The sequence below is a fragment of the Oculina patagonica genome, chromosome 14 (assembly GCF_052425735.1).
Source record: "Oculina patagonica isolate OP01 chromosome 14, crgOcupat, whole genome shotgun sequence".
Classification (NCBI taxonomy): Eukaryota; Metazoa; Cnidaria; class Anthozoa; order Scleractinia; family Oculinidae; genus Oculina; species Oculina patagonica.
In genome coordinates, this window is record NC_135771.1 from 14,130,142 (window position 1) to 14,144,911 (window position 14,770).

Here is a 14,770-nt window from a genome sequence, read left to right on the forward strand (position 1 = left end):
TCTACAGAGAGGACACCTCTCTAAGACGGACAGCTCTGGCTGGTCCCGAAGGTGTCCGTCTTAGAGAGAGTTGACTGTATACAGTGGCTAGTGTGGCTAGTACACGCGTGTACTAGCCACTATATATCTTTACGAGTCTTGCAGTATTTTGGTGAGCCCAAAGGACAAATGAAAATACAAATGACAAGTAGAAATGTACAGCAATACTGTCTAATAAGGAATTTACTATCCAATGTTTTCTTTTTTCCAAAATGCTGACTTTCCACCATTTTGAATCTTTTGCACTGTCAGGAGGAACAAGAAGGCTACACGTATCTTGTTTAATGGAAAACTCGTCTTGTGGAGGACATTAGCATGAGATATTTGTACTTGTTTTGTGCAGTTTTTGCACTCCACGTAGCAAAGCTGGGTTCTTTATTTATTGTTGTAGAATAGATACCTTCCTCCTTGTGATGGTGGTGGTGGTGCTTGTGTTTTGATTTCTTTTCTTTGTCTTCTTTATCCTTTTTATGCTTGTGTTTACTCTGGAATATTAAATGGAAAATTAAAATAATACTGTTACGCTTGAAAAGGTCAGGGTTTTTTTTATAAAAACATGTAACTGCAGTCTGGGGTCATAGAATGGGAATAAATTTGGTTAACGTGGCAACATGTTTGACAGGGGTTGAAACAACAAGGAATGTAGTGGAACTTAACATGACCCATTAAATAACAGAGGTTGTAACTATGGACACTGACAGCCATTTTAACCTCATCTAAGTTGAGTTTAGACTTGCTCCAAGTCGCTTGTTTCGTGTCGACAGAGTTACTTGAGTAAGCTTTGAAATCGCGCGCGACAGACCATGCAGAATTTATTTGTCCGTACATCGAGGAATGGCTCGGAACGAGCGACTTGTGTCACTTGCAGGAAATTGATTCTGGCTGACGTTTTTTGCCGCGAAAAATTGCATCATTTGGTTTGAGTTGGTTTCTTTTACCATGTTGACGTCAGTTTCGTTTGCCCTCTTTTGCAGTTGACGCGCGCCATGGCGTGTGTTAAAATTGAGATTCTCTTCCCTTTTTTTGTGGGAAATCATACTCGTGGCTTTTAATGTCTCTCATTTCTGTAAGATTGAAAAGGGACAGGCACAAAAGAACACATTTGTGTTGTTTGTCCTAAAACTGGTTTAACTGCTGATGTGAGAAGGAAACATGCAACCGAGTCTCGCGAGCAGAGTGCACTAAATCGGCGAGAAGCACGCGCTCAGTATGTTCGCACGCAATAATGATCGTCACCGGTGGAAAAATCCACCGGTGACGCCACATTTCAGAATTGGCGCGCTGCAGGTGAGAGAAGTCGCTCGTTCCGCCGCGATCCTCCGCCATTTTGTTTTTCATGCCCGCGCGCACCCTCCATTTTCGTATCCTGTGGTCTCCTTTGAATCAAACGAACGACTTGGAGCAAGTCTAAGTTGAGTTTCTCATTGACACCAGGAAATAAAACCATCCTTTATCAGTGAAGATATATACATACAGAACATCTTTAGCTGTTACATGTTAGCCTAAGAAATACAATGTAGCAAGGAACCATTTAACCAAAGGTAAGAGTCACGAAGCCTTGCTAGGCTAATATAAGATGTATCTTAAGTACGTTTGAATATGCGGGCCTATTGTTATGGAACAGTACTAAGAAGTACCTTACACACAAGTTACTTCATGTTAATAAGAAGAAAAGCACAGGAACCACAAACAAACCTTTTTGCCCTCACTGTCCTTTCTGTGTCTGTGCTTTTTGTCCTTGCTGTGTTTCTTTGGTGTAATTTCCTGGAATTATAAAATGTACAAATTAAAGCACAAAGGACCTATCCATATCCCAGAAATTTTAATGGCTCTAACCCTTTCATAAAAATTAAAAATGTTCAAAGATTATCCAAACGGTAATCAGTGTTTGTATGTGTTCCTGAACATTTTCGATTTACTCAACTCTTCCAAACATTGCTGAAGATGCTAGGGACAACTGCTCTTTAGTAATTATGTAACAATTAGTGTACAAGAATGCACCAAAAAGAATGCAAATACAAGACTGGTTTATACTAGTCTTACTCCCCCTGACCATGCATGCAGTAAAATCATCATGGATGGTAAGAAATGGTGAGCTCTGATTGGTTAGATAGTTTACAGGATAATGAGCAACACACTAGGATCCAGAAAGAATGAATTAGTATCATGGTGAATTTGAAGAAATTAAGTTCCTGACTTTTGTAAACAGTGCTTATTTTTCAAAAGGTGCAAACCTTTTACTGGCTGGAGCAACTAAGGTGAATACATTAAGGTAAATAAATTACTTTTAATTAAGATTTCTTCCTGTATCACCAACCTCATCATTTTCCTCATTATCTCTTGTTGGTGATTCTGTTACAACACGATGTTGACGAACAGGAAGAGCTTCATGTGCTTCCAGAGGTCTGCAGTGAAAAAAAAAACAGTTATTGTCAGAAGGCTACTACTCTTTGGGCGTTTTTGAATTGGCTCAAATGGCCGGCCAGTCTGGTGGTCTTGAATGTGAAATGGGCCTTTTCCATGAGATTTTCCCACAAATCCACCATAACAATGTATATTAATATTTACGTATTGACTGATATGACAGGACAAATCTGAATAACAACGGAATTTTGTTCTCGAATATACCGGTCTGGCCGGCCAGTTCTGACAAATGGAAAGCTCCCTTAGAAAGTCTACTGCTCATAGAAAAAGAGCCAGATAGGAAGCACAATTCTTTTTACTGATTGTCATATATTTCTTTTTATGTCAGTACTGAGAATTTGCCAGTACAGTTTTACATTGTCTGCCACATGACCCTAACAGTGCCGATCAGTATGTAATCTCTCCTGAACATGTCCATACAAAGTAAAGGACATGGGTCATGAGAAAATACAAGGTGATAAAACAATCTAGAGACCAATAAGATGTATTCAACACAGACGTACTTGCTGAGGTCGACATTCAACAGTCTGTGTGGATCAACATGAGCAGCGTCTGGCTCATTGTTGTCTTTGTCATCATGATCTGACTCGCCAGCTCCCTAACAAACAAAGGTCATCAGAACAGGTAATGTCTCACTATAGAACAGTCTAGCGACAGTCTGGTATACAAGTAAATGCACCAGCAATAGCATTTATTGTATAGTTTGCAGGAAATGCTAATAGTGCAGAAACAAATGTTATAACTGTGACGAAAAATCCACGGAGGATGTAGTGCAGATCTATGTGGAGTCAAAAACAAGTTATTCTCAGTAAACAGAACACTCCCTGTCACTCTAGCCTGCGATCAGGCTTTCTTTTTTTCGCGGCGGAGGGAAGGAGAAAAATAGGAAATGGTGCCTTTAAAGCTTTCATGTCCAAATGCAATTTACCTGTATTTAACACCGTCGAGGTTTTGGAGACTTGTAAACTCTGTTACTGTAAATTTAATTACTACACAAAATAGTTTTAAAATTAGGAGAATACACAATATGACATCTGTTCTTACCTCAGGCAATTCACCAGCCCCGGTTGGAAGAACTTCATATGAAATACCAAGGTCTGGTTCTTCCTCATCTGCTCGGCTTCCTTTACGACCTGACGGCAAACAGAAAGTATGTTTTAAGCCTGGCAGCTCATCAGTGTGAGCACTAAATCCTGATTTCTAGTGTTAAATGACTACAGCTATTATCACTTGCCCTGAATGTCAGGTTGCATTGAATATAAACAATGTAAAACACTATTTTAAATCAAGGCCCCCCTGGTATCAATACATTGTCTGTTTGACAATATGATATTAAAGGAGAAATAAGTTGCTGATCACACTTGGGAATCAAAAGATGAAAAGAAAAGTATGGCAATAAAATGTCTCACCTTTCTTCTTTCTCTTCTTCATCTTCTTGGATGCATATTTTTTGTCAAGTGCCACACCTAGAGACAAATCTAATGTCAGTTATAGCACTAAAGGCAAATCCTAACATAACATTACTCTGGACCACATTTTTGTACCCCTAAGTGGGATAGCTAACCTTCCATGTACTTTTTACCAAAATTGAGTTAATGGAAGATTATATTTTTAATCTATAATATTGCGAACTTGATTTATTTTTAATTAGTTTAAAAATATTGTGAACTTGAACACTCTTCAAAGCACTAGTAATTTTGAATACCTCCTGACACCTTGAGTGACACAGGTAAGTCTAGGTTAGCCACTGGAATATCATCCACCTTTACATCTTTCTTTTTAGCCTGGAAATAACAAAAAACAAATACAAGTCCATTAAATTTTAAGTACCAAGCAATGATTTCAAGCCTTTAAAAAATTTAGTTTATTTTTATTACAAATATCTCTTAATTCTTTGTGATCAATGGTACATAAGGTTCCCTGAGAAGTGTGTGTAATTTTTGTCACAGTGACTATAGATATATTTTTACCATTACGGTCATTTGATAATTAAATAATTAGAGTTTTAGAGTTTAAAGTAGGTATTTCTACAATGATAGTTACCTTGTGTTCCTCACGTGATGACATCTTCAGATAATGTGGATTACTTGACTGCTCTTGTTTTCTTTGTTCACGTCTCTGAAATAACAAAAAGAAATCAATAAACAAGCACTGAAACATATTCTGTGAAACTGGAGGTGGCGACAGGGCCATTACAGCCAGGATAATGACAGTGCTTGTATAAGAGGACAATATTGATGCCAACAGACTGGTACAGTTCCCTTTGTTGGACTCACCAGACGAATCCTAAAATTCTTGTCTAATGCTCTAATGGTTTCTTATTAACAACCTTGATTGCAAATGGAGGGTGGGTGCATAGGGAACAAAGTCAGGGTGGTATTGAGCTTCTTGTCACTACACATAAACCCACCAGAGTCTCCATACATCCCTTACATGACTTAATTACAAAATAATATCAGTATACCCTTTTCATCTCTTCCTCATCGTCTGACACATGCTTTTGCTTTAGATTTCTGCAAATTCACAAAAAAAAACATTTGAGTTCTCCACATTGCAAGGGTAAGTGCTCAATATAAAACCGTTTTTGATACGACACCTTTTTGCTAATAAATTGTGTTTCAGAGATCCTACATTAATCATAAAAACACTGGTTCCTAGGCTAATAAGATAAATTGGAAAACCGAATAAAATCTGTTTAATAAAGTTAATTATCTGGAGAAGACTAAGAGGTAGGAGGTATTAGTAAGCATCATACTTGTGTTCATTTGGAGTGTCAAATATTGTCTCCATCTCTTCTTCCTCTTCTGAACTTTCAGATGGCGGCTCATTAATCCATTTATCAAGGTCAAGCCTAACAACAAAGTACAAAACGAATATAATTTTTCTAATATAAAAACAAGAACATTAAATGATCAGATAATAATAACACTTTAATTTGACCTTGACTAGTTGGATACTGACTAGCAAATGGCCAGTGGCTGCTAAGCACCTACTAGCCTGTTGCCAATTTCAACTGGGTTTGAGTCTGACCTGGGGTTATGTTTTTTAATATGGTTTCTCCACTTAAACCAACAGTAATTGTAATTCCATTGTAGAAATTACAGTTTTAAGCAATTTAGTTACATGTATGGTCTTGTAACTAACCTTTTGTTATTACTTTATATTTTTTGGTTTTACTTACAACAATATACAAAACCAATTAAAAAAACAAAGCTTGAACAAACCCCTCAGGAATCTGTACTTTCTTCTGTGCCTTGGAAGCAACTGGATTCAATTCTCCACGGAACAGTGATGAAACCTCTTCTGTGCAGTCAACACCTGATTAAAACACAAATTACACATAATGCTTAGTAGCTACAGCTGTAATTAAAACACTGTTTGAGCATTCCCCTTAGAAGAATCCAGTTTACTGACTGAAATGATCAAGTGCTTATTAAATAATTTATTCTTATAACCTGTTCAACAGAATTTGGTATAAAAATTCTATTCACACTCCAGTGCTTCAAAGCATACTCTTATAGATAGTTTTACCTTTTCCTTGTAACTTCAGGACATACTTGATGAGATGTAAGACACAGCTAGCCTAAGATGAACAAAATATATAATGGTTATATTATTAATACCAATGCTCAAGCAGACATCCTCTGTCAACAGTGGATATTAAATTTTACCTTTGTAGACACCCCCTGGACATCACCTAAGGATATCTCTTTTAAACAGACACTTCCTGTAGGTGGATACCCCCCCCCCCCCAACAAGTACACTAGTTATCGTGAACCTGCTAGAGGACATCTTGGATAAACAAGCACCTCCCAACACACAACTCATTTAAACATTCATTTCTAGTGCTACATGTAATCACAAATAAAATTTGTATTGATGTCACCTGGTGTCTCTGAAGTACAGAATAAGTAAGACACTGGGGCTTTTAAATTGCTCTTTTTAGGTACTCATGCATTTTGATATGCCACTTGTAATCAAAGTTAATTAAGGACGGTGCCTCCTATTGCTACTGCGCACTTGTTCTGCGCATCACGCAATGCATCGATCACACTGGGCGCGCGCGCGCTTTTAATTAATTTGCTCGCTCAAAATGACGAATTCAACTACGCGAACAAGCGCGCGACTAAAAATCAAGAAAGTTTTCTCTGCGACGAAATCCAGTTTATGGACATATCCTAAGCCAGGAACAGCGGAAAAGCAACATATCAGTAACCATTGACCGCTAACCACTGAAAATGGCTCACATTAACAGTTAAAAACAAATGGCTAAGCGCTAAAACGTTACCCGCAAACTGCTAACCGTGACAAATGGCGTAGTGCACGCGCGAGATGCAAATATTCAACTCGCTAGGGAGGGGATAGGAAAAATGTAACAGACCCCAAAAGCGATTTCATAGAACCTGAAAACAACTGGTATAACTTTTAAAAATGCGTGGTGACCCCTAATTTTTATTTTATAAAATGTAAGTGGTAAGTCTATAGAGCACATGTTTAATTTTTCATTAAATGAAAAAAAAAATTTAGGCCGATTTTCTGGCCGTGCAAGTGAGAGCTGCTAGAGTCAAAAGTAGCCCAAACGCAATTATTTTGTTAATAAAAACGTGGATCACGCGGTTCGGAAGACATTATTTGTTAGTTATTGTAAAGATTGTTATATTTAATATTGATTTTTTTCATGAAAAACCAATTTCAAATGGAATTTGCAAGGGAATTGTATTTAGTTTTACGTCAGCACTTTTTTCCAGATTTCAAACCTAATTATCTCGAAAATTTGCGTGGCTACCCCCAATTTTCTTTTTGAATTTCAGTAGCCCTTGGTAACATCTACATTTCTTGCATAGTCTTCGGCCGGGCAAAAATACTTTGTTATTAGTAGGCACCGTCCTTAAGCATCCCTTTGATTTGAAAATACAGTCAAACCTTCACTTCTGGTCACCTCGCGTTAGTTCATCACTAGCCACATACAAACACTACATAGCAGCTAGGCTCTTATAAGCAGACACCTCTCCAAAGTGGATATTTTTCTCAGGTACTGTGGTTATCTATTAATTAAGGGAGTTTTGACTGCAACAGTAAAATTATTCTTATTGTCCCATTGTCAAAATAGACAGTAATATTATTGATAAAGCCCCCTTGAAATGATTGACACCTGTCACTTACCCTTTCCTGCACCTCTAGGTCTGCACTCTGTACAAATACAGGTAGCTTCTCCACCAGCATCTCACCAATTGATGTTTTTTCACCATCCTCCTCCTTGAAAACCAAACAAGGATTTAGTATTCATTTGATAGATTCTACTACAACCAAATAAGGGATATTTAGATCAAAGCATGAGTACAGGAACTTTCAAACCCATCTCATTCCCAGAGTCCTTGCTCCTCCCTGTTGCTGGTCAACAGAAGAGGTGGTTCTGGGAATGATATCAGCATTAACAATTTTAGGCATGAGTACTTGGTTTGAAAAGTCATCCCTAACAGGATACTGTATAAAGACAACAATTTTGTCTGTACATTTTCTATGAACCAGAACTCAGAAAAGACACTATTTTTTCCATCTTACAAAGGCGTCATCACACGATCAAGTGATAATGTTCTTTGTATTATCCATCTCAGTACAAATAATACAAAAATGCAATATTATGCACTTCAACACCCTAAATTTAAACTTGATGTAAGATTGATGTAATAAATGATCAAGTATCCAGGAATACATTTATTGTTATGAGATGAGCTTTGCATAAATCAAAATAATTACACATATTACCTGCTCTTCCTGCTCACTGGCAAGGACTTTAGCATATAGTTTAGCAATATTCTGAACATAAACTGCCTGAATGTGGCCTGGAAGGGACGTCACTTTGGTTTGTAGCATTGCTTCTAATGTGGTATGGATATCTGGTAAATGTCTGGTAAAAACAAAAGAAATATAATCATAAATACATGTAAACAAAGAAATAAATAGTGCAGGTGTACAACTTTACTAGAAATCTTTGTTTCTAGGAGAGCAATTTCTCGGCATACTAGCCTATGTTTTGCTAGGTGCCTAGTCAGCCCCCATCAACTCCAAGGGTCAATAAATTTTATTGATTGATTGAACAACAATCTACTTATAATGTTTACTTAATCAAGTAAAACAGAAGTACAGTGTACTTTGCAATAATCTGGTGATTGTGAAGGACACCTCCCCTTCACCAACTGTCAGTCAATAGTTAACTTACACTTGACTGACTGACTACTGACAAGATGCTGACAAACAGCCAGCAGACTGACGCACATGCCCAACATACCATGACAGATGGCTAGCAAACAACTGACAGAAGGGCATGTGCTTTTTTTGGAAGGGACGAGGGTGTTCTTTAATACTTTTACCAAAAAATCATGTTTGGCTCAGAAAGACTTTCTTAATCACTTGTAACATTGACATCCTGTAGTCTGTATGTACATAATTATACCACATGCTTTGTGCTAACTCGGACAAAAATATAAGCATGAGCACAAAGAATAGTAGCAAAGGTACATCAGATTTTTTTTGTTCTTATGTTTGTGGCTTGTGTTTGATAATGGTTTTCTTGCCGGCTGAGCTTGCGAAAGAGGCAAGAAATGAAGTTCTCTCACACTGAACGGGGAACCCTGGGGCCTAGTCAGCATATCAGTTTTCATGCTCGGTCATGTGATTCAGTTTTTTGTTCTTGCCTTCGGTGCAACAGCTTTTCCCACCCCCACCCCCCCACCCCTTTCCCAGTCTGATAAGTTTAACGGGGCATTATACTGAGGATCGGCGTAGTTTTTGTCATACATTGATTTGTATATTTCTAAATGAGCCAGTAGGTATATATCCAATCTCTGTTAGCTTCAAAATGGTTATGTTGTCAATAAAGTGCTGTTGCATTGTTGTGTGGCAGACAAAAATGCATTTCAGTGTGAGAGAACTTATATTTCAGTGATTCCACAGTGAGGAGAACATACTAACTGTAAGAAGAATGAGTATTTCCAATGTTTGTATGTTTTTGTGTTTCTACTTGACTGTGCATTTGCTGAGTCACTAGTGAGGAACAGCCTTTAATGATTACCAGTACTTATAAATTTAGCAGTTAACTTACTCTGAGAACTCTCCAGAAATCCATGCTGCAGCATAAAGAACTTCACAAACTCTGTTCTTCTCCATTTGTCCTGAAATCAAGTCACTGCTATCCAGCAGCAAAGACTGAAAAAAATATGTATTTATAAGTAATATAAACACATGTGTGGCCATGTTGTATCAGTTTTGATTTACAGACTTTAACATGTCTGATACAACATGGCAGCAATTCTGTATATATCATCAAGCATCCTTCTGAATAGACCCTTTTCTGCAACTTTTCTGGCCATAATTAATTTTTATTTCAGCCAAAAGTTTAATATATAATTCAGGGCAAACCAATCTATTTGGAATAGGGCGGTTTTTGCTAGTGAAACAAGTACCAGTACAACTTACAGTCCATTGGAACACTAACAAACACAAACAATCGAAATATTATTTTTGATCCTTGCAAAAGTTTTTCATTTCTCCATGTTTATGTGTTTGCCCTTTTGCTTAAATCACAACTGAAAACCAAGTAAGTTATATTTGGGTATCAGCTGCTCAAACTTACCAAGCACTGCACAGCATAAGGACGGATTGCCTTGACTCTGATAGTGACATCCATCATTTGTGAGGCCAGCAGTTTGCCATGTCTTGTCCCTTCAACTCTTGTTAATTGTATAAGAACATCGATGTACCTACATGACAATAAAGTAGTTAGAATAACAAACTATATCATACATACATACATACATACATACATACATACATACATACATACATACATACATACATACATACATACATACATACATACATACATACATACATACAAGAATTAACTAATGACTTTTCATTCCAGAGCTCAAAAAAGTAATTCTTCTCACTTATTGTCATAATTTGATTTAATGTTAGCTATGAGAATCAAAATTAAAATCATCTACATGTAGTTGATGATTTTTTAGAACCTCATTATCTGTCTGCTTGATAATGTACTGATTTTGTAACGAGATATTATAATAAATAATAAAGATGGTAAATTTCAAGCTCGGTGATAAATTGGGTATTTTAAACATTTCATTTAAAATAGATAATTGCCCCCGTATAGGGGATCTGGTATTTATCATATTACATTTCGGATCATATTGCGACATTTAAGTCGGTTCAATTCTATTGTTGCGTTATTCAGTTCGTAAGCACGCTTGTCGATGATCTTGTACGTTAGTTGTTACTTTTCCCTCCCGCCCTCCCTTTTGTTATTGAGGGTATGTAGTTATTATAATCGTAGTAGTAAGCGTGCTTCGAGTTAGTTTTATCGTGTTTTTTAGCTCGTGATCTTTGTAGCTTCATATTGCTCTTGTTTAATAAACTCATTCTTTCGGCCAAACACTGTTTACTATTTTTGCATTGGGAGCCAAAAGGGGGGAATTAGTGAAGAAATTATTCAACATGACTCGAGCGTGGGACAAAGAAAAAATCCCCGACGGGAATCGAACCCATGGCCTCCCAGATACCGGTTGGGCGCTCTAACCAACTGAGCTACAAGAGACTCGTTGTGAGCTGGGCCATTTACTAGGTTGATATGTGACACGCGTCCTGCATACTGCTAGGATCAGCAATGTCGATTCCCGTTGGGGACTCAGATTCTTTCTTTGTCCCACGCTCGAGTCATGTTGAATAATTTCTTCACGAGATATTATAATGTCAATCACTGTGTTTAACCCATTGAATCCTGGATATTTTCCACAAAAACGCATTTTTGAGACGTTTTTAACCTTTTAAGGTCTATTCTAATCTAAAATAGCTCCAAATCACTCAAAACGGCCCTTGAAACGCAAAATGCATCCTTGTTTTTCACCAGAATCACGTTTAACAACTTTTTAGTTTGTGCATGCGCACAAATCAAAATTTTGACATAGTTTTTGTTCCTTCGCTTTTCCTTTTTCTCTTTTTCCTTTCTTTTTGCTGCAGTGTTTGGCCTTCTACCAGGCTTCTTTCTAGTAGAAGAATTTCCACGAAAGCGCAAACGAGGCAAGAACTACTTACCATGGACAAGCAAAGGGTGGAAAGGGGAAATTTTCCTCCGAGTTTTCACTAAAATTTTGAAGCGTTTGGTGCATATTTCAAGCTCCATCAATCTAATCGTGCTGGTTTAGGTATCGTTGGAAAGGTCTTGTTCTGCTTCACAATTTGAGCATAGATGTTGCCTTTCTGGGTGAAAGGTGATGACATCACAAGCGGGACAAGTGCCCGGATCCTTTACGGCCGGTTTAGGCCGGTTCAGGAGTCAATGGGTTAACGAGCAGCACAATGTTGAAAATTTCAAATCATCAAAGAAAACAGTATCGTTACCATTCAAAGTTTGTAACATAGTGATAGTCGTTCATGCTGCAGATCTGCACAATCTTGGAAAGTAACTCATCACAGTAAGCTGTTAATAAAATAATCAAAACATGAAATTAGAAGATCATCTAGCCATAGATTCCAACCCTTTATGAAGGAAATTAGGGAGAATTTTTTAGCACTGAAGGTACGAGCCTCTTGGGGGGGACTGTGGGCATGTTTCCCCAGGAAACTTCGCAAATTTAGGTTCTCTCAAGTGTCATTTGCAGCATTTTGACATCATTTCTGAGTTATTCTATAAGGTCTTTATTCTTTTCACAGACATTTTTGGTGCTTTTTTTTTACTGTTGTTACACCTAGATTTTTTCCATGTTTTTAGAATTTCGTGATAAATGGAGAGAATCTGATAAAAATCGGGAGAGCAGGAGGTAACACATCAAATCAGGAGTCTCCCAATCAAATCAGGAGGGTTAGGATCTCTGTCTAACTGACAGCAACAGCAATATTTTTTATTTAACAAAGCAAAAGCTTTCATTGACCTAGCCTGCAGATATAATAGATTCCTGAGTAAGTGGTTAGAATCTTCACGTACCCCACCAACACCTTTTAAGAATTGTACTTACAGTGTCATCTTCTTAGTAAATGATCTCAGTGTTTCATTGACACTGTTCAGCAATATTTATTAAAATGCTTTGACAAGATATCACTCTAGCAGTAACTCTTCGAACTCAGTTCCAATCTCAAAAATATTTATTCTCCTTGTCAGTTGCAGAACATTTTCCTAATGTTAGTGTGTTGTTTGGTGTTACATCAAAACTTTATTTCTTTCCTGTTGTATTGCTATACAAATTATTGTTGTATTGATATAAATGCACACTTACTTTGACTATCAGCCTTGTCTATATGCACCATTAATTTCTTGATGATGTCCATTATGTTCTTCTTAGAAACCTAAGAGATGGACATTTACCATCATAAGCATTTTTTTTAAAAAAAAAATGGCAGTTCACAGGCATGCCACATAAACAGAAAAAACATTATTCCAAAAAATAACATAGAATGGTGAGAACCCTATCTGGCTTATTAGGGGCTCAAGATCGACAGGAAATAAGTGCTAGCCCCCTGGTCCAGGCCAGCATGAAAACTGTCGGGCAAGTGCAATATGAAGGTCACTTGCCCAGATGGCGAGTGCTCCGAAATTTTAGTTTCCAACCCTAAACTTTAATAGAGTTCCTAAACCATGTTAATGTCTGGTGTGTTCAATAGTTTAAATGTTGCCCTTTTTGGTGTAACCTCTCTTGACTACAGCGTAGTATTTACATTTTTTTTCATTTATACATTCAGCACCTACGCTGCGCAGGGTTTCAAATTTTTATCTCTCTTGGCTAATGTTAGGGAGCAATATTAGAGACAGAACAACATTTTATATGACTTAACTTTTCTATATTAATTACAACAACACTCAGACTGTATTGCTAAGCTATATTAAGTACTTTGCTTGAGTTTGATCATTGTGATGCAAGACATCCTGTACAAACACCCATAACCCTTGTATAAACCTTTTAAAATAAGTTTTTCCAAACTCATTCCAACATTTGCAACAGATTATGTTAACAGTGTCAGCAACATCTTTTCTATTTCTTAAAATAAATGTCAATCTTATACTATTAATCAGTGTCCTTTTATAACAAAACTACACATACTGTAAATGTAACCCTTACCATTCCAACTATAAGGTCCAGGGCTCTAAGCCTGATAGATTCATCCTTGTCGTCCAAGCACTGAAGAACTATATCTCTGAAAAAATGAACATCAAAGGTCATAAGAGTGCTAATTGTCTTTTCTTTCTTGGAATTCCTAGAGGTAGTTCTTTAACATCATATTTCTATGGCTGCAACCCAAGTGTGTGGACTGGCATTTTGTTGTAGAGTTTGGCGTAAAGCTCAACATAATAATACCAGACGAGTATACATGTTGTGGTTCAATTTTGCCCCTAGTCAGGGCTGCAAATAACAGTCGGTTATTTGCTCATGTCCAACTAAATCTAAAGTGTGGTCGGACATGATGTCTGGCCATTTTTTTGATCGTAAATAATTTTATGGCAACGACGAATAAAAATCTGTCCGACCAGAATTTTGTTTTGTCCAACCAAGATGATGGTGTCTTAGTAGGACATAATTATGTCCTTTCAAGTGAAAAAAATTATTTGCAGCCCTGCTGGTACAATCTGGTATTTTCCTTTGTTTTATATTCAGTATCATACAGTACTATTGGCCGTTCCGAGGTTGCGCAGGGAACTGGGGCGAGTTTCAAATTTCAAGTAATCGATAATCTGACACCACCACATGAAAGATCGCCATGAGATTGGTGATTTGACCAAGTTTGATGCTTTCAGGATGCACAGAAACGAAGTTATGGACCTTGAAACATGGTTAAAAATCCATACAAACGTCTCTAATTGTAAGCCAGCGTCCCCCAAAACCATATATTAAACTCTTAAAATTTTTATCCGTTTTGTGACAGCTGTAAAATCCTGCCAAAGACCCATTATTTGAAAGAAACTAAGTTGAAAATCACTATCTTTGCCCGTTTTATTGCGGTTTTCAGTGAAATGCGAACTCGGAAATTCAAAATCCAACTAACGATTGCGTTTTTCGCTGCCGTCAATCATAATTATAGCGACAGCCAACGAGCCATGACAAACAGAAACAAACAAAATGGATCGAAATCTACCAATCACAACTGAAAGACGTGACCTTTTGACCCGGTTGAGTGAACATCTGTTTCCCGAGAGGTCCGCTAAGATGATTGACGGCAGCAAAAAGCGTAAACCGTTGATTGAGGATTGAATTTCAGAGTTCGCATGTCACTGAAAACCGCAATAAAGAGTATCACAAAAATC

The 14,770-nt window shown here is 37.3% G+C and overlaps 1 protein-coding gene across 1 annotated transcript in view; it reads right to left on the reverse strand.

Moving 5' to 3' along the window:
• Positions 1 to 14,770, reverse strand: part of LOC144637976 (AP-3 complex subunit delta-1-like) — a 41,553-nt gene that overhangs the window by 15,242 nt on the left and 11,541 nt on the right. The window contains exons 14-32 of the mRNA XM_078497067.1: positions 13,590 to 13,665; positions 12,750 to 12,819; positions 11,878 to 11,956; positions 10,097 to 10,223; positions 9,566 to 9,669; positions 8,230 to 8,371; positions 7,627 to 7,719; positions 5,995 to 6,046; positions 5,688 to 5,781; positions 5,219 to 5,314; positions 4,928 to 4,976; positions 4,507 to 4,581; positions 4,169 to 4,247; positions 3,873 to 3,929; positions 3,508 to 3,596; positions 2,967 to 3,061; positions 2,357 to 2,444; positions 1,735 to 1,803; positions 440 to 524 (exon numbers count right to left, since the gene is read on the reverse strand). Coding sequence (XP_078353193.1) covers positions 440 to 524; positions 1,735 to 1,803; positions 2,357 to 2,444; positions 2,967 to 3,061; positions 3,508 to 3,596; positions 3,873 to 3,929; positions 4,169 to 4,247; positions 4,507 to 4,581; positions 4,928 to 4,976; positions 5,219 to 5,314; positions 5,688 to 5,781; positions 5,995 to 6,046; positions 7,627 to 7,719; positions 8,230 to 8,371; positions 9,566 to 9,669; positions 10,097 to 10,223; positions 11,878 to 11,956; positions 12,750 to 12,819; positions 13,590 to 13,665 — 1,619 coding nt within the window. The remainder of the gene's footprint in view (positions 1 to 439; positions 525 to 1,734; positions 1,804 to 2,356; positions 2,445 to 2,966; positions 3,062 to 3,507; positions 3,597 to 3,872; positions 3,930 to 4,168; positions 4,248 to 4,506; positions 4,582 to 4,927; positions 4,977 to 5,218; positions 5,315 to 5,687; positions 5,782 to 5,994; positions 6,047 to 7,626; positions 7,720 to 8,229; positions 8,372 to 9,565; positions 9,670 to 10,096; positions 10,224 to 11,877; positions 11,957 to 12,749; positions 12,820 to 13,589; positions 13,666 to 14,770) is intronic.